Source organism: Panthera pardus, unplaced genomic scaffold, assembly GCF_024362965.1.
Source record: "Panthera pardus isolate Hobbes unplaced genomic scaffold, ASM2436296v1 HiC_scaffold_2, whole genome shotgun sequence".
NCBI classification, from domain to species: domain Eukaryota; kingdom Metazoa; phylum Chordata; class Mammalia; order Carnivora; family Felidae; genus Panthera; species Panthera pardus.
Genome location: NW_026526765.1, coordinates 29676443 through 29700410, shown reverse-complemented (window position 1 = coordinate 29700410; position 23968 = coordinate 29676443). Strand labels below are relative to the sequence as shown.

The window sequence follows — 23968 nt, the reverse complement described above, 5'->3', positions numbered from 1 at the left end:
TTCTGCCCATTTCTTCACTGGGTTATTTGTTTTTCGGGTGTGGAGTTTGGTGAGCTCTTTATAGATTTTGGATACTAGCCCTTTGTCCGATATGTCATTTGCAAATATCTTTTCCCATTCCGTTAGTTGCCTTTTAGTTTTGTTGGTTGTTTCCTTTGCTGTGCAGAAGCTTTTTTTCTTCATAAGGTCCCAGTAATTCATTTTTGCTTTTAATTCCCTTGCCTTTGGGGATGTGCCGAGTAAGAGATTGCTACGGCTGAGGTCAGAGAGGTCTTTTCCTGCTTTCTCCTCTAGGGTTTTGATGGTTTCCTGTCTCACATTCAGGTCCTTTATCCATTTTGAGTTTATTTTTGTGAATGGTGTGAGAAAGTGGTCTAGTTTCAACCTTCTGCATGTTGCTGTCCAGTTCTCCCAGCACCATTTGTTAAAGAGACTGTCTTTTTTCCATTGGATGTTCTTTCCTGCTTTGTCAAAGATGAGTTGGCCATACATTTGTGGGTCTAGTTCTGGGGTTTCTATTCTATTCCATTGGTCTATGTGTCTGTTTTTGTGCCAATACCATGCTGTCTTGATGATGACAGCTTTGTAGTAGAGGCTGAAGTCTGGGATTGTGATGCCTCCTGCTTTGGTCTTCTTCTTCAAAATTACTTTGGCTATTTGGGGCCTTTTGTGGTTCCATATGAATTTTAGGATTGCTTGTTCTAGTTTCGAGAAGAATGCTGGTGCAATTTTGGTTGGGATTGCATTGAATGTGTAGATAGCTTTGGGTAGTATTGACATTTTGACAATATTTATTCTTCCAATCCATGAGCAGGGAATGTCTTTCCATTTCCTTATATCTTCTTCAATTACCTTCATAAGCTTTCTATAGTTTTCAGCATACAGATCTTTTACATCTTTGGTTAGATATATTCCTAGGTATTTTATGCTTCTTGGTGCAATTGTGAATGGGATCAGTTTCTTTGTCTTTCTGTTGCTTCATTGTTAGTGTATAAGAATGCAACTGATTTCTGTACATTGATTTTGTATCCTGCAACTTTGCTGAATTCATGTATCTGTTCTAGCAGACTTTTGGTGGAGTCTATTGGATTTTCCATGTATAGTATCATGTCATCTGCAAAAAGTGAAAGCTTGACTTCATCTTTGCCAATTTTGATGCCTTTGATTTCCTTTTGTTGTCTGATTGCTGATGCTAGAACTTCCAACACTATGTTAAACAGTGGTGAGAGTGGGCATCCCTGTCATGTTCCTGATCTCAGGGAAAAAGCTCTCAATTTTTCCCCATGGAGGATGATGTTAGCTGTGGGCTTTTCATAAATGGCTTTTATGATCTTTAAGTATGTTCCTTCTATCCCGACTTTCTCAAGGGTTTTTATTAAGAAAGGGTGCTGAATTTTGTCAAAGGCCTTTTCTGCATCAATTGACAGGATCATATGGTTCTTATCTTTTCTTTTATTAATGTGATGTATCACATTGATTGATTTGCAAATGTTGAACCAGCCCTGCATCCCAGGAATGAATCCCACTTGATCATGGTGAATAATTCTTTTTATATGCTGTTGAATTCGATTTGCTAGTATCTTATTGAGAATTTTTGTATCTATATTCATCAGGGATATTGGCCTGTAGTTCTCTTTTTTTACTGGGTCTCTATCTGGTTTAGGAATCAAAGTAATACTGGCTTCATAGAATGAGTCTGGAAGTTTTCTTTCCCTTTCTATTTCTTGGAATAGCTTGAGAAGGATAGGTATTATCTCTGCTTTAAACATCTGGTAGAACTCCCCTGGGAAGCCATCTGGTCCTGGACTCTTATCTGTTGGGAGATTTTTGATAACCGATTCAATTTCTTCACTGGTTATGGGTCTGTTCAAGCTTTATATTTCCTCCTGATTGAGTTTTGGAAGTGTGTGGGTGTTTAGGAATTTGTCCATTTCTTCCAGATTGTCCAGTTTGTTGGCATATAATTTTTCATAGTATTCCCTGATAATTGTTTGTATCTCTGAGGGATTGGTTGTAATCATTCCATTTTCATTCATGATTTTATCTATTTGGGTCATCTCCCTTTTCTTTTTGAGAAGCCTGGCTAGAGGTTTGTCAATTTTATTTTTTCAAAAAACCAACTCTTGGTTTCATTGATCTGCTCTACAGTTTTTTTAGATTCTATATTGTTTATTTCTGCTCTGATCTTTATTATTTCTCTTCTCCTGCTGGGTTTAGGCTGTCTTTGCTGTTCTGCTTCTATTTCCTTTAGGTGTGCTGTTAGATGTTGTATTTGGGATTTTTCTTGTTTCTTGAGATAGGCCTGGATTGCAATGTATTTTCCTCTCAGGACTGCCTTCGCTGCGTCCCAAAGCGTTTGGATTGTTGTATTTTCATTTTCGTTTGTTTCCATATATTTTTTAATTTCTTCTCTAATTGCCTGGTTAAGCCACTCATTCTTTAGTAGGGTGTTCTTTAACCTCCATGCTTTTGGAGGTTTTCCAGACTTTTTCCTATGGTTGATTTCAAGCTTCATAGCATTGTGGTCTGAAAGTATGCATGGTATAATTTCAATTCTTGTATACTTATGAAGGGCTGTTTTGTGACCCAGTATGTGATCTATCTTGGAGAATGTTCCATGTGCACTCGAGAAGAAAGTATATTCTGTTGCTTTGGGATGCAGAGTTCTAAATATATCTGTCAAGTCCATCTGATCCAATGTATCATTCGGGGCCCTTGTTTCTTTATTGACCGTGTGTCTAGATGATCTATCCATTTCTGTAAGTGGGGTGTTAAAGTCCCCTGCAATTACCACATTCTTATCAATAAGGTTGCTTATGTTTGTGAGTAATTGTTTTATATATTTGGGGGCTCCTGTATTCGGTGCATAGACATTTATAATTGTTAGCTCTTCCTGATGGATAGACCCTGTAATTATTATATAATGCCCTTCTTCATCTCTTGTTACAGCCTTTAGAGTCTAGTTTGTCTGATATAAGTATGGCTACTCTAGCTTTCTTTTGGCTTCCAGTAGCATGATAAATAGTTCTCCATCCCCTCACTCTCAATCTAAAGGTGTCCTCAGGTCTGAAATGAGTCTCTTGTAGACAGCAAATAGATGGGTCTTGTTTTTTTATCCATTCTGATACCCTATGTCTTTTGGTTGGCGCATTTAATCCATTTACATTCAGTGTTATTATAGAAAGATACGGGTTTAGTGTCATTGTGATGTCTGTATGTTTTATGCTTGTAGCGATGTCTCTGGTACTTTGTTTCACAGGCTCCCCCTTAGGATCTCTTGTAGGGCTGGTTTTGTGGTGACGAATTCCTTCAGTTTTTGTTTGTTTGGGAAGACCTTTATCTCTCCTTCTATTCTAAATGACAGACTTGCTGGATAAAGGATTCTCGGCTGCATATTTTTTCTGTTCAACACATTGAAGATCTTGTGCCAATCCTTTCTGGCCTGCCAAGTTTCAAAAGAGAGATCAGTCACGAGTCTTATAGGTCTCCCTTTATATGTTAGGGCACGTTTATCCCTTGCTGCTTTCAGAATTTTCTCTTCATCCTTGTATTTTGCCAGTTTCACTATGATATGTCGTGCAGAAGATCGATTCAAGTTACGTCTGAAGGGAGTTCTCTGTGCTTCTTGGATTTCAATGCCTTTTTCCTTCCCCAGTTCAGGGAAGTTCTCAGCTATTATTTCTTCAAGTACACCTTCAGCACCTTTCCCTCTCTCTTCCTCCTCTGGGATACCAATTATGCGTATATTATTTCTTTTTAGTGTATCACTTAGTTCTCTAATTTTCCCCTCATACTCCTGGATTTTTTTATCTCTCTTTTTCTCAGCTTCCTCTTTTTCCATAACTTTATCTTCTAGTTCACCTATTCTCCTCTGCCTCTTCAATCCGAGCCGTGGTGATTTCCATTTTATTTTGCATCTCATTTAAAGCGTTTTTCAGCTCCTCCTGACTATTCCTTAGTCCCTTGATCCCTGTAGCAATAGATTCTCTGCTGTCCTCTATACTGTTTTCAAGCCCAGTGATTAATTTTATGACTATTATTCTAAATTCACTTTCTGTTATATTATTTAAACCCTTTTTGATCAGTTCATTAGCTGTTGTTATTTCCTGGAGATTCTTTTGAGGGGAATTCTTCTGTTTGGTCATTTTGGATAGTCCCTGGAGGGTGCGGACCCGCAGGGCACTTCCCCTGTGCTGTGGTGTATAACTGGAGTTGTTGGGTGGGGCCGAGTCAGACCTGATGTCTGCCCCCAGCCCACCGCTGGGGCCACAGTCAGACTGGTGTGTGCCTCCTCTTCCCCTCTCCTAGGGGCAGGATTCACTGTGGGGTGGTGTGGCCCGTCTGGGCTACTTGCACACTGCCAGGCTTGTGGTGCTGGGGATCTAGCGTATTAGCTGGGGTGGATGGGCAAGGTGCACGGGGGCGGGAGGGGCAGGCTCAGCTCGCTTATCCTTTGGTGATCCGCTTTGGGAGGGGCCCTGTGGCAGCGGGAGGGAGTCAGACCCGCTGCCGGAGGGGTGGCTCCGCAGAAGCACAGCGTTGGGTGTTTGCGCGGAGCAAGCAAGTTCCCTGGCAGGAACTAGTTCCCTTTGGGATTTTGGCTGGGGGATGGGCGAGGGAGATGGCGCTGGCGAGCGCCTTTGTTCCCCACCAAACTGAGCTCTGTCGTCCTGGGTTTCAGCAACTCTCCCTCCCTTTGTCCTCCAGCCTTCCAGCTTTCTGAGCAGAGCTGTTAACTTATGACCTCCCAGAGGCTAAGTCCCGCTTGCTGTGGGACCACACTCCGTCCGGCCCCTCCGCTTTTGCCAGCCAGACTCGGGGGCTCTGCTTGGCCGGCAGGCTGCCCCTCCGCCCCGGCTCCCTCCTGCCAGTCCGTGCCACGTGCACCGCCTCTCCGCCCTTCCTACCCTCTTCCATGGGCCTCTCGTCTGCGCTTGGCTCCGGAGACTCCGTTCTGCTAGTCTTCTGGTGGTTTTCTGGGTTATTTAGGCAGGTATAGGTGGAATCTAAGTGATCAGCAGGACACGCGGTGAGCCCAGCGTCCTCCTACGCCGCCATCTTCTCGAGAATCCTCGCACTGGGTGTTATATACAGGGGATGAATCTACTCCTGAAATCATTATTGCACTAAATGCTAACTTGCATTTAAAATTCTTAAAAATACATGAATAAAATAAAAAATAAAAGGTACTTTCATGTTCATTCTCCTGTTAGCTCTCTGTGACAACACTGGTAGACAGGGCAACTATTATCCCCATCTTACAGCTGAAACAGCAGAGGCTTAGAGAAGCCAAGGTGGGGGGGGGGGGGCTGCTTCGGATCCCCCTAGAACAATAAAAATAACAGTTACAGAGAATTTACATGATGCCAAGCATGGTATTAACACTTCATGTGCATGATCTCCCTTAATCCTCCAGTTCATCCACTGAGGTCTGTTACCCTAGTTACCCTAGTTAAAAGAACTCAATTTGGTAGGGATAATGATGGAAACACTGATTACATGTGTTACAAAAATGATGAGAAACATGAATTGTTCTGTGTCTCTCCACTGCCACCTTCTTTCCTTACAGATTCATCTTTCAGTTTACCACCTCTCTCTTCAGCTGTGTCTGCTGTTTAACCTGTCAAGTTTTAATGCTGATGGCTGCATTTCTTAGAAATTCTCTTTGGTTCTTTCTCCATAGTTTTCCCCACTATATGCCTTAAAACCCAATGCTGTAGTTAGGATTAGTTTGAGTCCTAGAAGCATCATTTCCTGTGATTTTAATTGTATAATCTCAGACCTTTTTTTTTTCCTCTCCTTTCAGAGTCTCTCATTTTAATATTTTGCAAAATATTTTCTAGTTTAGAGTACCCCAAGGGGTGCCTGGCTGGCTCAGTAGAGCATGTGACTCTGGATCCCAGGGTTGTGAGTTTGAGCGCCACGTTGGGTATAGAGTTTACTTTAGAATAAAATAGCGGGGGTTCTCCAGATATTTTCTAAACAAATACCTATCAATGTTAGTTTAACAGATAAAATAGCCCCAAAATACAGTGTTGGCCCCCAAATAGCTGAAGTTACATGTACACTGGTATTCTATTTATACAAGCTCCAGAGATCCAGGGTTTTGTGTTCGTGAAGTGTGTTACGATCTAGCATGAGGCCTTGCCCATAGAAAGGCAAATAGAAGTATTTGTTTCATTATCCCAGTGGTAGCCTTATCTGACAGGATGAAATTGAGTACAGCTCCACGTTTGCGGCTTGGGGGTGTGTGTGGAGTGTGGCCCAATAATTGACAAGGGGGCAAGAAGAGGAACAGGGTTTTCTCCTGGCGGAAGCAGAGGCAACGGATTCAGTTTCACCGTTCAGCTCTGGACTCCTCCGGCTAGTCTCCAGAGATAATGTTCGTCAATATGCTTTCTAAAGAAACTGAGTGGCAGTGTTCACTGTCCACAGAGAGAGTGCTTCTTTGAGGTTTCTGCCTAGTTTCTGCTGTGGAGTTTCTCCTTGATGTATCATGGGTCTTTTACCTTTGATAGCATTCACTGTCCACAATGGGGCAGGAACACCCAAACTTGAAAAGCTTTTTTGCACATGCTCAGTTTCACAGCATTGTTTCCATATTGTATTTTTATTTTAAGACTGGATATCCCGAACAAATCCTAGAGAAATGCAGTCTGATCTGAAGAGAAGGAAATTACAAAGCCATCCCTGGGTAAAGCAAGGTGAGAGAAAGCCAGTGATAGCTTCTCAGGTGTGTAGATACCCCAGGGGTAAAGGTTTATCCTTTTAAATGCAGGACTGTTCGCCTTAATTTCTCAATTTTGGTGGTGATTTTGTCATTCTTTTTAGATGGCAATAATTATGTTCATTTGACAAGAGTATTGAAGTCTAGTTACCAGGTCAATTGTAGCAGAAGTGGAGGTGGAATTAGTTGGTGGCCACAGCCTTTGCTAATCTCTTTTCACAGCCTGACTACTTGAAGCAACAACTCAGCGCCCGTCTCCATTTGTTTCCGTCTGCTTTGGAGACACGGCCTGCCTTTGTGGTTATAATACTGCTTAACCACGTGTTGGTTTCTCTTTTTATTATCCTTCAGTCTTCAGTCTTTCTGTTTTGCTGGCTGTTTTCTTTTTCAACACAGCGTTCACCCAACTTTGCAGCTGGAACTTCTCCACAGTTCCATTCTCTCTGTGGCCTCTCCTCCCTCGACTCTCTTGTCCTACAGGTTACCACTGTTTTTAAAATTAAGAGATGGCCAGAATTCATTTTCCTTCTGTCACAATGACAGGGCAGGAATTGTGAGAACCATATCCAGACCTTATGATTCAAATATTAGGTAAAATGTGACTGCCTTAGATGTGATGATAAACATCAGAATAAACCAACAAACTTATAAATGAATCGGTCCCATCGTAACTTTGTCCTTTTCCCTTGAAAGGTTCTAGTGCTCCGTGTGGGAGTCTGCAGTGTACGAAAAAACACATCAGTGCTGAGCTTTCACCTCGATCAAAGCAGGTGCGTATAGAGTATGAGAGAGAGACCGTGGTGAGCCCCTGGACAACTGTTCACGAGAGTCCTGCTTCCCTTCTACAGGTAAGCATTGTTCCAGATTTCAATTTGGTGATTTCCGTGTGTTCCCTAGTTCCGTCTGTTTTGTTTTGCGGGATGTAGAGATACTGCCAGATTGAAGGGGTAATTCAGAGCATCTACACCTTTGGCTTAGGGCTCCAGCATTTATCAGAACTTTCCTTGATTTTGCATTTTCCTTTTAACTAAAAGATAACAAAACATTAAGAACAGATCATTGTACGACAAGTATAAAAACCCACTGTGTCCATTCTTCAGATCTGGTGCCAGCGTCTAGCTGTGTCAGGTGACGTTCAGCCCACTGTCGATCCCGTTGGGCTGGGCAACCCCTGTCCTGGGTTTGCTTTGCATTTCCTTCGCCAGTTGGTGCATGAGCGACTAGAATCTTTGGAAAGCTTAGTTCACGTTCCGTTTACTTTTTCCTCAGGCTAAGACCACAGCTTACTACCTTTCTTAATTTGATAGGACTTGGCAGCAACCGAAGAAGAGCTAGAGCCTCCTTTCGGGGTGGGTGGCGTCGACAGTGTGTCTGGGAGCACTGGCAGCATCCTCAGCAGACTTGACTGGAACGCCATTGAAGACATGGTGGCCGGCGTGGATGACAAGAACCTGTCTCTCCACTGGGCCCTGGACCTGTAAGACCTGCGTATCATTGTGTTTCCCGGCAGAGACTAGCATCTCAGTGATGTAGTTCTGAAAGATTGGAGTGTTTAAGGGAGAGAAGCAACGAAGGAAGCAGCATGAATATACCACCTGCAGCCATATCATTCTCTGGATTAGCCATTTCAAGAGGGAAAATAAACACTTCTCAATAATTTTGCCTTCATGGAGAAAGGGTTGTTTAACTATAGATACACGCTTTTGCATTTGGTATCTCTTTAGGCATACTTTTTACAATGATGAAAAAATGAAAAGGACCTGTCAAGCCAGTTTACATAATGTTTAAGTTATTTATTATCACCTCCTCCTTTATTACCCCCCAAGTTTTGAGAAGCAACCTTATATGGATAAACCCGACGGAAAAAATTCTTTTGTTGTGGAGAAGAAAGTCACAATCTCGCCCTGAGACATAATGAGCTCCATTTTAAAACAGAGCCTTACTCACCTGTGCAGGCCTGGCCCAGGAGTGAAAAAGGAACCACTTTCCACCAATACTGCACTTCTAAATAAGCCAAGTTTCACGGAGGCCAGATCTGTCCTCTGCTCTGTAACCTGAAAAGCCTTGAAGAAACAGGGCTGGATGCTTTGAGTGGGAAACAGGATTCCCGACTCTAGAAAGCTCACGTTAACTTTATAAAAACTACGGTGCAGAGACGTGGGTAGTTTCTGGCATTGCACCCAAATAATAATTTGGGAGATAATTTTTGTGAGAAGAAACTAAAAACCTTCACGCATTTGTCAATTTTTGGTGTAGTATCAAAGAATACTACTGTCTGAAAAAGCTATGAAATATACCTCCTTTTCCAACTACATTTGTGAGGCCAGATTTTTTTCGTATATACTTTGACCAGAACAACATGCTGGAAGAGGTTGAATGCAGAAGCGGGTATGGGAATTCAGCTGTCTTCCATTAAGCCAAACATTAAAGAGATTTGTAAAACTATGAAACTGCTACTCTTCTCATCAAGTTTTGATTTGGAAAAATAGTTATCTTTTGTAAATATGTCTTATAAACATTGGGTCATTGTAATTAAAAATGTTTAAACTTTCTCTGTTTTCATTTTTAACATGATAAATGTTCACAGATACACCCACATAAAAAAAAGCTCTTTAGGACCCTTGATTTTTATAAGGCGAACACAAAGTTTGAGAACTGCTGTTTTAGAGCTATGTGTGAACTCTTAACAACTTGACATTTTACACCACTTCAGAAATAAGGGGGTTTTACAACAGTATAATCCCTTTTACCTCCCTGCTCCTGTTCTGATTTAAACATTTAGTTGTCTTATCATTTCCAGTGCTTTTTCATTTCTTCCTGTAGATCCAAATCTCTGTCTAGTATTTCCCTTCAGCCTGAAGATCATTGGATTTCGTATAGTGCAGATCTTCTGGCAATTAATTCTCTCAGGCTTCATTGACAGAACTATATCTTACCCTCGTTATTGAAGGGTATTTTCTGTAACCCTTATTCTAGGGCAAGATTTTTACTTCTAGGCTGGATGTCTGGAGTGTTAATGAGGTGTTAGCAGGGTCTCGCTGCTCTGGCTGGGCACAGCCTCCCTCACCCCCCAGCCGTGCTCAGCCTCAGTGACCACCTTCTGGTGTGCCTCAGGGAGTCTCGTACTGAATACAGCAGCTCTGCCCCGTCTGCACACAGACTTTTGGGAATCGTCTCCGTGCAGCCAGCTTCCTTCTCTCTGTTGCCCTGGCCTGCAGAAGCCAGCCACTGTTACCACCCTGACCTCTGCCTCTTCAGCATCGTAGGAGGACCGCAAGTGTTCCACTCGGACTCTAGTTCGTTATGTTGAAGTCATCGGGACAATATCCTTAAGCAGACAGCTAGGCGTTCAGGAGACTTACCTCAGGAGTCTCCCTTCTCTCCGGGATCACTGTTCCGTGTTGCCTATTTTCCAGTGTCTAAGAGCAGTTGCCTCACGTGTGTTTTGACTCACTTTATGGTTCAGACAGGCAGACGAGTCAGGTGGTAGTTACTCTGTCATAGGTGAGGTGGAAGCGTTCTCTTAGTGAACATCCACACAATAAACCTGAAACTGGAGTGAACGAGGGCAGAGAGTATCAGCAGAGGACTGATATTCCTAGGCAGTCTCAACTTCTAGCTTGAGTCTCAACCTCTGGCTGCAGTACAAAAACTGCAGTACAGTGGGGGCGCCTGGGTGGCATATAGTGGGGAAAACTATGGAGAAAGAACCAAAGAGAATTTCTAAGAAATGCAGCCATCAGCATTAAAACTTGACAGGTTAAACAGCAGACACAGCTGAAGAGAGAGGTGGTAAACTGAAAGATGAATCTGTAAGGAAAGAAGGTGGCAGTGGAGAGACACAGAACAATTCATGTTTCTCATCATTTTTGTAACACATGTAATCAGTGTTTCCATCATTATCCCTACCAAATTGAGTTCTTTTAACTAGGGTAACTAGGGTAACAGACCTCAGTGGATGAACTGGAGGATTAAGGGAGATCATGCACATGAAGTGTTAATACCATGCTTGGCATCATGTAAATTCTCTGTAACTGTTATTTTTATTGTTCTAGGGGGATCCGAAGCAGCCCCCCCCCCCCACCTTGGCTTCTCTAAGCCTCTGCTGTTTCAGCTGTAAGATGGGGATAATAGTTGCCCTGTCTACCAGTGTTGTCACAGAGAGCTAACAGGAGAATGAACATGAAAGTACCTTTTATTTTTTTATGTATTTAAAAAAATTTTTCTTAACGTTTATTTTTGAGACAGAGAGAGACAGAGCATGAACGGGGGAGGGTCAGAGAGGGAGACACAGAATCCAAAGCAGGCTCCAGGCTCTGAGCTGTCAGCACAGAGCCCGACACGGGGCTCGATCTCATGGACCATGTGATCATGCCTGAGCCGAAGTCGGACGCTTAACCGACTGAGCCACCCAGGCGCCTCTTATTTATGTATTTTTAAGAATTTAAAATCCAAGTTAGCATTTAGTGCAATAATGATTTCAGGAGTAGATTCATCCCCTGTATATAACACCCAGTGCTCATCCCAACAAGTATCTTCCTTAATGCCCCTCGCCCATTTAGCCCATCCCCCCACCCACAACCCTCAGTTTGTTCTCTGTTTACGAGTCTCTTATGTTTTGCCCCCCTCCTTGTTTTTATATTATTTTTGCTTCCTTTATGTTCCTCTGTTTTGTATCTTTGTATCTTCACTCACATGAGTGAAGTCATATGATATTTGTCTTTCTCTGACTAATCTCGCTTAGCGGTGAAGAGTAACATGGAGTGAATGGTGGGTTAGACCTTCATTCTTAAGATCATTACCATCCCCTGTCTGGCTGATCAGAGCACAGCTAATTTGGAATCCCCAAACTTACGAGTTTGGTGCTGCATGACCATGTGATAATAGCACCTTCCCGAGTACTTGTTTTTATGTTCGGTACTGTGCTAAGCCCACAATATATATGTTCTCAATATTATAACACATAGTTTGCTGGTGAGAAAACCGAGGCTTACACAGATGGGTTAGGAATTTTCCTAGGGCTAAAGAGTAAGTGGTGAACTAGGATTCCAAACAAAGCTAACCCCACAGCCTGTTCTCTGAACTGCTGCACACACAGCCATACTCTTCACTCTGAAATCGGTATCTGAAATAGTTTTTAAAGTTTGTTTATTTTGAGAGCGAGCGAGCAAGCAAGCGAGCGCAGGGGAGGGGCAGAGAGAGAGGGGGAGACAGACAGAATCCCAAGCAGGCTCCACAGTGCAGAGCCTAAGGCAGGGCTCAAACCCACGAACCACAAGATCATGACCTGAGCCAAAACCAAGAGTCAGACAATTAACCAACTGAGCCACCCAGGTGCCCTGTATTTGACATTTCTGAGAGTGTCTTATGACTTAAGAAAATTTTTAAGTTTATTTTGAGAGTGCGAACTTGAGCGGGGGAGGGGTAGAGAGAGGGAGAGACGATGCGAAGCCTGACATGGGGCTCGAACTCACGACCTATGAGATCATGACCTGAACCAAAATCACGAGTAGGACGCGTAACTGACTGAGCCACCCAGGCACCCCGTGTCTTATGATTTTTAAAAATTTAAGTTCGAGAACCTTATTCTTGGGGCACCTGGGTGGTTCAGTCCATTAAGCATCCGACTTTGTCTCAGGTCATGATCAGGTCACGGTTCACGAGTTCAAGCCCTGCATCGGGCTCTATACTGACAGCTCAGAGCCTGGAGCCCGCTTCAGATTCTGTTTCCCCCTCTCTCTCTGCCCCTCCCCTGATCGTACTCTGTCTCTCCCTCTCTCTCAAAAATAAATAAAATCTTTTTAAAAATTTTTTAAAAAAGAACTTTATTCTTGAAGTGCCTGGGTGGCTCGGTCGGCTAAGCATCTGACTCTTGATCTCAGCTCCAGGTCTTGACCTCAGGGTCGGGTCCCATGTTGGGCTCCCCGCTAGGTGCGAAGCCTACTTAAAACAAAAAAAGAACTTTACTTCCCATTACCTTTGTGGAAGGTAACTGGAGACAGCACAGGCTTTCTTACTGCCACTTTGGCTCCATCGCCTTTGTTCTGTGTGGTAAAAGTAGCAGTTCCTAGAAAAACAGGCAAACTTCTTTAACCTTCTGTATACATATCGTATTAGAAATTCTTTGAGGACAGAAACCTGTGACTAAGAGGACCCGATACACGGTAGTCGATTTGAAGCAAGAAAGCAAAACAGAAGTGCAGAGGAAGGAAAGGAAAACTCTGCTTTGAAACTTGGGACCCTCACAGCACAACCGTGGTCCTTTTTCAAAACGGCAAATGTGCCTGGACACCCTCTCTGACAACTGGAAGAGCCAGGCACATAAGCCTCTTAGCAGTAAACACCTTGACGGATGCCAAGTTACGCTGTATGGAAAGAACGATCAAGAATGATAAGAAAGTTCTAGGGTTAAGAACACCATTTACTATTTATAGTATGCAAAGTACTTTCCATATCTTTTTAAAATACTTACTTATCTATCTACTTTAGAGAGTAAGAGAGCACGAGCAGGGAGGAGCAGAGAGAGTGGGAGACACAGAATCCGAAGCAGGCTCCAGGCTCTGAGCTGTCAGCACAGAGCCCGACACGGGAACCCAAACCCACAAACTGTGAGATCATGACCTGAGCCAAAATTGGACACTCGACTGACTGGGCCACCCAGGTGTCCCAAAATGCTTTCCTTATTATCTCAACACTTCTATAAGATAGGTTGTAAATAACATATTTGAGGGCACAAAGTGAGCCGCAGAGCTGGGTTATGAATACAGGCCCGCATGATTCCACGGGCTAGAACTCTGCCTTTGATGCTTCTTACTTATCATACAGCTTTTATATTGCTTTTGATGAAACTAAACATAAAACAAGCAAAAAAAAAAAAAAAAAAAAAAAAAAAGGCAGGGCGATCACTAAGGGTAACGGTTTGCAATCAGAGCTGAAGATATTAGCCAGAAATTACACACTGCTTTACAAGACAGGTAACAACACAAAGACTCACCAGTATCTTCAGAACAACTCTTCTTTTACAAAATAAGCTATAATGAATTTTAAAATCCTGATGAGCTCTCCCTCCCTGTCTGTGCAATGACTGCACTTGCCCCATGTGGGCCCAGGTGACATGGGTCACTGACTAGGATAGGACCTGGGATCAGTTATGCATGGGTTTCTCCCACTGCCCCACAGTATTGGGGTGTCTAAGCCTCTGAATGCGGCCAAGGGAAATGGCTGGGTTCTGGGTGTGGAAGAGGCCACATGTAGGCACAACTTGGAGAGAGAAGCCAGCTTGTTCACCAGCCCCTCAAGTTGCTTTGGTCTCTCACATTCTGGGGAAGCTAAGTGACAGGTGAGCTGGGGTAACAGCTGGTCATATACTGGTCTTCTCTGATATAAATACAGCAATACCCACCCACTGGTATTCCCGGACAGTAGTTTATAAAAAGCTATTTTTAGGCAGAAAAGCTAAATAGCCATTGTTTTCATTTATCCAAGTATTCAATTATTTCATTTGTTCAGTGTGAGAGTACGAGATAAAGAAGAGAGTGTTTCTACCCTCAAAAAATATAGTCAAGCATAGGACATGAGTTTACAAGCAACTACAACATGAGACGTGTTGCATGCACATGTGATTGAGGGGTCAGAGCACAAAAAAAAACCCAGCTACAATGGTAGCTAAAACAGTTATCTCTAGGGGAGCGTGGGTGGCTCAGTTAAGGGTCCAACTCTTGATCTTGGCTCAGGTCATGATTTCACGGGGGATCGAGCCCCACGCCAGGCTCTGTGCTGACAGTGTGGAATTCTCCCTCCCTCTCCGCCCCTCCCCCACTCATGCTTTCCGTCTAAATAAACATTAAAAAGAATGCTGCAATATGATTATTTTGCCTAGTGTATCTTAACACAGAGGAATCATGCAAATGAATGTTTCAGACCCACTTCATGCCCTCCACACATAGATTAAAAGCATCAGTTTCTATATATAGATTTTAGACACTTACCATGCTTGGGAAATACCTCCAGTTATCAGAAGTGTTCTCCAATTTCTCAAAACTGAATCTTTGCTCACAGTTTTATTAGAAAAGGTTATACAGGGGCGCCTGGGTGGCTCAGTCGGTTAAGCGTCTGACTTTGGCTCAGGTCATGATCTCATGGTCTGTGAGTTCGAGCCCTGCGTCGGGATCTGCACTAATAGCTCAGCCTGGAGCCTGCTTCAGATTCTGTCTCTCTCTCTCTTTGCCCCTCCCCTGCTCACACTCTGTCTCTCTCTCTCTCAAAAATAAGTAAACATTAAAAAAATTTTTTTTAAAAAGGTTATACAGCATTTAGCATGGTGTATCACTAAACCAAAGTATTCTGGCTAAGTTTGGAATCCACCAGGAAAGAAAGCTCAAACAAGCTGCCAAGAATTTATATATATGTACCTGGATTTAAAACACTGACTTCAGACTTCCTTACTTTCTCACTTCAGCACTGTTTCCAGCCAGACTCTATACTCAATAAATGGATGGACTAATCATAAGCCATTATTGCTTATACAATTTTCCATTTCTCAATAATTCAAATTATTACATACCATGCTTTGTGTCTTGCTTAGCTTTTGTCTAGAAATCAAATCTTGGATCTTGCTGAGGAAATACGAGAAAAAGGAAAATGCACTTGATAACTGCTCAGAAGTCACACTGGGTAGCTCTCCAGAATTCCCACTTTCCTTTAAACATTTTTTATACCCTGAACATTCTTGTGTGTTCAGCATCTGGACTATGGCCCTATGTAATGAAGGAGACCCTGGTGGAAACTAATGCTTTCATTTCCATAAAAATACTAAATCTAGGTAATAAGGGAGAAGAAAAAAAATCCTTGTTAGGTAAGGTTGGTTTGTAAGTTGGGAATGAATGGCCCAGCCTGTTCCTATCTATATATGTGAGATTGGGGCAGAGATCTGTGACACAAGTTGCCTAGCTGAAGGGAAAATTTCTATATAGGATTTTAAAAAACAAGGATACTAATTTAAAAAGAAGTACTTAAAATGTATTCACACCCAGTAAATGTAAAAACAAGCTAATGAAAATAATGGCAGCATTAAGAATTTTAAAATGGTTTCTTGATAGTGTATTGCTAAATTATTTTTATTCCTTCTCTCTCAAGATCCAAGTGAAAGGATAATAAAGGAATTTTAAGGGGCGCCTGGGTGGCGCAGTCGGTTAAGCGTCCGACTTCAGCCAGGTCACGATCTCGCGGTCCGTGAGTTCGAGCCCCGCGTCAGGCTCTGGGCTGATGGCTCGGAGCCTGGAGCCTGTTTCCGATTCTGTGTCTCCCTCTCTCTCTGCCCCTCCCCCGTTCATGCTCTGTCTCTCTCTGTCCCAAAAATAAATAAAAAACGTTGGAAAAAAAAAAAATTTTAAATGTATAAATCAATATGAAGAAAATGGGAGAAGAGATATTGCTGGGTGAGAGAAACAGCAATCAGTATAAGAGGATGGAGGAAGCCATGGCATAATTTGTGCAAAAGAGGATACTGATAAACAGTGGACTTAAGACTCAGAACTGACAGGCACAAAAAGGGGAGAGAGAATCATGGTCGTTAAGTCTTATGTAGGACAGTTAAAGCTCCTCATCTCTGCAAAGAACTCCCAGTTGTTAGGTCCCAGACCAGAGTCCGGCTTTGCATCTGATCACCTTAGAGCAGAGGTCAGCAAATCTGGCCTACTCTCTGGTTCCAGAAATAAAGTTTTACCGAAACGTACAATCTGCCCACCCATTTACACACTATCTATGCTGCTTCTGTTAGTCAGTGGCAGAGCTGAATAGTTGCTACATAGACTTGTATAACTCTAAGGACTAAAATACTTATTTTCTGGCCTTTGAAAGAAAAAGTTCCACCAGATGAACTGAGTCAGCCAGGCACCCCTAAAAAAATGTTTTCTTTTCTTTTTTTTTTAAACAAATTGGAATGCTCAATGACAGAGGAAACCCTATTCCCACATTTCCATGATGTTATTTCTATTAAAGAGGATTTTTATTTCTGATTGGTGAAAGGCAAGAATTCTACATCAATTGATTCCCATGTTGTTGTTTTTAATGTTTATTTATCTTGAGGGAGGGGGGAAGGGGCAGAGAGAGAGGGAGAGAGAATCCCGAACAGGCTCCTCCACAGTTGGTGCAGAGTCCCATGTGGGGCTTGATCCCAAGAACTGTGAGATCATGACCTGAGCTGAAATCAACAGTCAGAAGCTTCTATTGAGCCTCCCAGGCACCCCTGTTCTTGGTGCTTTTGAGCGAGGGGCAGCAATGACTCCTTCAGCAGGCTGAGCAGATTAAATATTTACTTTGCAGAATAGCCACACAGCAAGGCCTAGATTAGGGGCAAATGGCAGCAAGCTTGGTTGTGGTTGCGGGTCCAGACTACAATAACAGTATGTTCTCTACTCCAGCTCTACTGACAAGAAAGCTGTGTGTTTTACCTCCATCTTTTGGACTCTAGCTTATAATTCTAATGAGAACTTGAAAGAGTGAGGAATGTGATTTATCAGCCTCCTCAAATCTGAACATGATGCATCATTGGCTGTGACTTGAGCTCAGGTTTCCAAATGGCAAGTGAGAAATCTCCTTTCTAATCTGATAGATATAGGGAGATATGCATTCATAAATAAGAACAAGTAATTGTATGAGAGGAACAGTCAGAGAACAAGAAGAAACTCTGAAATATAAAATGTAGCCAAATAAAAAATTTCATGGAAGAGTTAAAAGACAGACCCAAAAGACCAGCCCCATCCCCAAAATGGGCAAAAACACCAACTGAGATCAGTCCAGAAGAGTTCCTGAATTAACAGAAACCACAGAGAAACTAAGAACCTAAGGGGCACGGCACCTGGCTGGCTCAGTCTGTAGTGTGTGTGACTCATGATCTCAGGGTTGTGGATTCAAGCCCCATGTTGGGTGTGGAGCCTCCTTAAAAAATTAAAGAAACTAACAGGGAAGAAATTATCAAGATTCTCCATAGTTAAGGACACAGATTCAATGATTAGAAGTCCATGTACTCTGCAAAATGATTTTTTAGAAGATTCCCATTAAGGAATCAAAGTGAAATTTTAAAATATGGGAAATACATAAAACATCCTAAAAGCTTCTAGAGCTGGAAAGCACAGGTTGTCTACGAAGGAACAAAATCAGTATGGTAGCAGCCCTTTTAACAGCAACAACACAGGCTAGATTTTAACTCAGAATTCTAGACCCAGATATCACATCTGAGGTGAGAATAAAGACATTTTCAGACCTCTAATGACTCAACAAGTTTGTCCTTATGTGTCCATTCTTAGAAAGCCATGGCAGTTTATGCTCAAGCAAACATTTTTAGGCAAAAAGGAGGAAGGCATGGATTCTAGACATGGGTTCTGGATCCAACCGAAAGAGGGGTAGGAAAAGTCTGGTACAGCACCTTAGCAGCAGTCCTTGAAAATCAGTCCGTACTGGTGCGAAACGTTAGAGCAGCTCCAGGAAGGAGTTTCTGGATGGAGGAACGAGGGTGGGGGATGGGAGGGGGAGTGGGGAAGAGACTCAAACAGACCACTCTACAAGAATTACAGATTACTGGGGCACCTGGGTGGCTCAGTCGGTTAAGCTTCTGACTTCGGCTCAGGTCATGATCTCTCGGTTTGTGAGTTCCAGCTCCTCGTTGGGCCCTGTGCTGACAGCTCGGCGGAGCCTGGAGCCTGCTTCGGATTCTGTGTCTCCTTCTCTCTCTGCCCCTCCCCAACTTGTGCTCTGTCTCTCTATGTCTCTCAAAAAATAAATGTTAAAAAAAAAAAAATTAAAAAAAAAAAGAATTACAGATTACTGTGTGGAATTTATGTGAGTGAAAAGCAAAGCAATTTCACTAAAGGGAAATGAGCATATACACAAAAAGGAAACATTCATCTAGTACACTAAATGCCAGCTGTGATTTAGCAATTATTTACATAGTGTTATATTACATAAATGTTCATTACATATAGCGATATCCATATTGGGAGGGCATAAGAACTAAGTCCTTATCTTTCATAAAAAAGTTAATCGTGATAACATAAAGTCTAGACTTAATAATTCTATTACAATTAATAAATTATAATAGTACATTTAGAAATATAGCTACCCAAAGAAAAAGCTAAAAGAGTTCAAAGTGGTTGCTTCTACGAACAAGGGATTATTTCTTTAAATTTAATTAGAAAAATTAAACTAGTAAATAACAGAAACTGTATGCATTATCGCATTAAAAGCCTATCTTGTTAAAATTTTTATCTTGGGATTACTTTGTATAAAAGGCAGGATTTTAAAGATTCAATCAGCAGTTACAAGCTGCGCAGAAATCCACTAAGCCTACTTTTCTCCTTTTTGGATAATGTCACGTCTTTTGATTCCTTTCCTCACTTCAAACTGTGGTTATTCCCCCTGGGCTGTCCTTCAGATGAATCAAGTGTAAGCCATGTTGTCTTCTATGTGGAGACCTACCCAGGAAGACTTGTCTCACTGCATCTTACTAAGGAAATTCATGTTCTCTCCTTATTACAATTTAAACAATATCCAGGCAAAACTATGTGACCAATTTAACCGTTTACAAATGAGGCCACTTTTCTCCTTTGACCACCACCACCCCAACTCAAGCTATCATCATCTTTCATATGGACCTTTATGGCCTCCTCAATTACTGTATAACCTGTAGCCAGTGATCTTTTAAAAATGCAAATTTCACAAATGCAAAGCTCTATTCTACTCTCACCCATCTTAATTTCTTTAATGGCTTCCTATTGCTCCTCGGACATCCTTACCATGGTCTGGTCTACAAAAACATGATTTGGCCCATCTACATCATCAGCTTCATTCTACTGTCTTGTTCTCTGCCATTTCCTGGAACCATGAAGCTTCTGAAGGCACCTTTGCATATACCGTGCCATCAGTTTGGGATTCTCCTTGCATCCCTTTCCTCCCCAACAATTTTTTTTCCCCATAGAATTCGGACCTCAACCATCATGTCCCTAAGGAATGAACTGCTGAGAGCCATTAAAAATTATTTCCCATTTCTTAATGGTTCAACCAACATTATTTGGTATCTATCTATATTACATGTCAGGCTTTACCTGAGGATTAGTTTCACTTGGAGAAGGAAGCATTTCTCATCTCCCCCAGCCTTCCAGACTACTCCAGTGCTACATACTCTCATAGATTGTTACTTTTTCTCTCAAGAACACAATTCAATTGTAACCTAATAGCTGTAAAATTGTGTACTTTGCGATTCATTTCGTCTCTGCCACTGGAACACAAACTTACTGCCATTGGTCCAGCACAGTTCGTTGCTTATAGTAAGCACTTAGCAAATACCTGTCAAGTGACTGATTTTGCAAAAACTAAAAATAACCAGTGTCAGTACCAAGTGATATCCAAGACAAACTGTTAGTATTGACAGAAAAGAAAGAAGAATCCATGTTTTAAGCTCAGGAAAGGAGTGCAGAATGTAGCCTGTGGTTTCTCGCTCTCTCCAATGCCAAACGTCACCTCTTTACTTTACTAATTCATTCTTAGGGTCACATTCTTATACCTTGTTTCCAGAACCACTCTACCTCAGCATCTCACACATTCCTCTGACCTTATCACCCCATTATTCCATTTCTGCTACTCTCATTACACTTGCTTTTCCATTTGATGGAGGCCTTTAAACCTTAATCCTTCCTTTTTCTCTCAGCCTAGCTCAATTACACCCAAGGTTTCCCAGTCCTGGCCCAGAGGCAGATCACCTTCCTTGCTGTGCAGCTGGCCCCACTAGAGAAAAATAACACAATTATGCATTTTGGCATCATCATGGTTCCCCACAATGCAGCCAGCAAGTGATCTTTCTGAACCACAACTCTGAGTATATTATACCGAGTGAAAGCCCTTCCAAACTTTTGAATGTGGCTTTTCAGGCCCTTTTATCTGCTTTTCTCTCCAGCTTCTCTACTCAGCATGTCAGTACTCTGTTGTCTCTCTTCCTGCCTGGCCACTCTTCCTGACAAGATTCTCATTCATTTCTCAACTATAGTGTTTGATTTTGTTCTCATTCTTTCTGAAACTACTCTCCCTAAAGGTTTCCATTTACATCCTGAATGGCAGGATCAATACGTTTTCCACTTTGACTTTACTGCATTTCACATGTTGCTCTCTGCTTGGTCCTTGAAACCCTCTAACCCCTGGTTTCTGGATTCTTCCCATCTTCCTCTAATCATTTCTCATCTCCTCCACAAATTCATTGTCCTCCTGCTGTACCTTAAATGTTGGTAGTCTCCAAGGTCCTTCCTTTGGCTCTGTGCTGCTCACTGAACAGCTTACATGCTGATGAGTCCCCAAAGCAGGCTCAGTCCAAAGTTCCCTCCTGAAGGTGTCATGTTCCCACCTTTTGGACATCATCCAAAAAGCCCTCAGATACTAGCTTCCAGCTTGTCTAAACCTAGTTATGGAAAGTAGAAAAACCTGATGGCTATTCTTGACACCGCTGTCTTCCTTTACCTCATTCAGTCAACTGTCAAGTCCTGCCATTTTTATCTCCTACATACATCTACAATCTCTCCAATCTTCTCTTTATCCCTACTGCAATCATCATCCTAGTTCAGGCTCTCACCATCTCTGAGACTGTCGCGTCAATGTCCTCTTCTTGACCCCTTCAAATCTACCCTCTACGTAGCAGCCAAAGTGAGCTTTCACTAATTCCTTGCTTACAATTCTTCCAGGGCCTATGCATTAAAATTTAAGTTCTGGGCAGTGTATGCTTAGCTGTCCTTACTTTCCGTAGCTTCATCTTTTGAAATCCTACTACTCACATGCTGGTTCCTCTGCACAGTACTATCTACACTTTCAGAATTCTGTGGCCCATATCTCCCCCACTTAACCATTCGAATCCAAATATGCACAAAAGATGCAGATTTTTTAAAAGTAATCTCTATGCCCAGTGTGAAGCTCAGACTCAAAACCCTGAGATCCTGAGAAACTTAACAGGAACCCATGGGGGAGGGGAAGGAAAAAGAAGGGGGGGGGGTTTGAGTGGAAGAGAGCCAAAGCATAAGAGACTCTTAAAAACTGAGAACAAACTGAGGGTTGATGGGGGGTGGGAGGGAGGGGAGGGTGGGTGATGGGTATTGAGGAGGGCATCTTCTGGGATGAGCACTGGGTGTCGTATGGAAACCAATTTGACAATTTAATATATTTAAAAAAACAAAAAACAACCCTGAGATCAAGAGTTACATGCTCTGAGCCAGCCAAATACTCCAATTATGGATTTCTTTAAATAAGCTCCCACATAACATGTTAAGTGGTTGTATTTACCAAACTTCATCACACTTATTTCAGAATCACATGGCTTCAGGCTGTGTTCTGAATTCAAAGTTAATACTCTTTTCACCACTCCAAGTTTTAGTCTTCTACTAAAGATTAGCCACGTTCAATAATTTTTGTGTTTTGATCTTACTGAATTTCACATGTTGCTCTCTACTTCCTCCTTGAAACTCTCTAATCCCTCCCTGGTTTCTGGATTCTTCCCATCTTCAAGATTAGCCAGGTAATATGGAAAAAAATTAAAATAAAAATGGGACCCATAAAATGTTCACATTTTACCTTCTCCCTTTATCTAACAGGATAGTAGGCATCTCAAAATCTGAAGCTATAAAGTGGATCTTTTGAAAAGGTATAAAAAAAAAAAATCCACAACATTTAGTCATTAGTTTCTCTACATTCATATCTTACGACTGAATAAGGACTTTCCAGATGAATCTTCTTTGTAAGAGCAACTGATCTGGGAGGTGAGAAAGAGCCTGGAGGGTTGCTCTTGACTCTTGGTACTAAGTAGGTATATGCAGGTAACCCTTGAATGATGTAGGGTTTAGGGACACCGAGACCTCCCACATAGTCATGTGTAACTTTTGACTCAAAAACTTGGCTACTAATAGCCTACTGTTGACTAGAAACCTTACTGATAACACTGTTAATAAACACGTTATGTGTATTATATGCTGTATTCTTACAGTTAAGCTAGCAAAAAAAAGAAAAAATTAAGAAAATCACAAGGAAAGTAAGTTACAGTATTTGCATATAAGTGGAACTGCACAGTTCAAACTCATGTTGTTCAAGGGTCAACTGTAGCTTGTAGATATCAATTCACCTATTTGAGCCTCAATTTCTCTTCACCTGTAGTTAATGGATTTCCAAAGCAGTTTATACATGTCACTGGTGGGAGTGACCGGAAATCCCCTGAAATTATATGCACAATTCTGTTCAGTCTTCTAAGAAGGGTTTGTTTAGTTTCCTAAGTAGAGATTTCATGGCTTTCATTAGATACTTAAAGAGGTTCATGAATATCTGGATTAAATGAGTTGTCAGATCCCTCATATTTTAAGACTCTATAGAAATTTTTAAAAACTATGGAATGTGGAGATCCATTATCAGTTTAGGTTTTATGACAAACTTAGATTATGATTACATTTTCCTGTTCTTTGTTCTAAATTACAATTCTAGGCAAGTTATGATCACGGCAAACTTAACACTGCCATTTCTTGTGGGGAAAAAAAGGGTGCAGACAGTACAACTATATGGCAAAGTAACACAAAATAACTTTTCATTTCTAAGTTCTAATGACTGAAAAAAAAGTCACAAATAGAAGCAAAATTACATTCAACAAAACTGCAATGCCTACAAACTATATAATAAAAAATAACCACGACCGATTGTCCACTTATTTCAAACAGTAGGTAACAAAATTCTGACTAACAGAGGAACTTTAATCACAGGGAAACTTCTGTTATCTGTTTAAACTTGTGTTTCCTTACTTTAGTTCTTCATCTCTAATTGCCTGTTTGGCATTTGCCAACTAAAATTCAAAGGATTAAACAAACGTTTATCACCATCTTTCTGAAAACTAGACCTACCTCCTTACTTCATTATCTCTGTAATGGCACCACTATTCTGGTTACGCAGGCTTAAGAATCAATACACAGGAGTTTGGGAGAGAGACAATGTCTCTCAAACCCAAAATAAATTCAGTTACGAAAAAGGATTACAAAGCGGAAAATAACTGTTGTTCCTCTATTTAGAACCAACTATTTCTTAAGAACCCAAGGACAAGATTCAGTTTCTTCATTAAAAAATTTGTAAAGAATAAAAGATGAAGACATCTATAGATTAAGACCTAAAACTAAAAAAGACATTTTGAGGACATTGAAAATTTGAAGTTACTGGATATTTGATGTCAAGGAGTAT

The 23968-nt window shown here is 41.6% G+C and overlaps 1 protein-coding gene and 1 long non-coding RNA gene across 9 annotated transcripts in view; one reads left to right on the top strand and one right to left on the bottom strand.

Moving 5' to 3' along the window:
* CPLANE1 (ciliogenesis and planar polarity effector complex subunit 1) overlaps window positions 1–9275 on the top strand; it is a 137669-nt gene extending 128394 nt beyond the window's left edge. For all 8 annotated transcript variants that reach the window (XM_053906939.1, XM_053906936.1, XM_053906935.1 and 5 more), the window contains 2 exons: window positions 7421–7575; window positions 8035–9275. In XM_053906939.1, coding sequence (XP_053762914.1) covers window positions 7421–7575; window positions 8035–8208 — 329 coding nt within the window. In that variant the 3' untranslated portion in view covers window positions 8209–9275. The remainder of the gene's footprint in view (window positions 1–7420; window positions 7576–8034) is intronic.
* LOC128778247 (uncharacterized) overlaps window positions 1–13602 on the bottom strand; it is a 58906-nt gene extending 45304 nt beyond the window's left edge. Inside the window, exons 1-2 of the long non-coding RNA XR_008423683.1 lie at window positions 12705–13602; window positions 10090–10280 (exon numbers count right to left, since the gene is read on the bottom strand). This is a non-coding gene — a long non-coding RNA (uncharacterized LOC128778247). The remainder of the gene's footprint in view (window positions 1–10089; window positions 10281–12704) is intronic.
* Between the last annotated feature and the right edge of the window lie 10366 nt (window positions 13603–23968).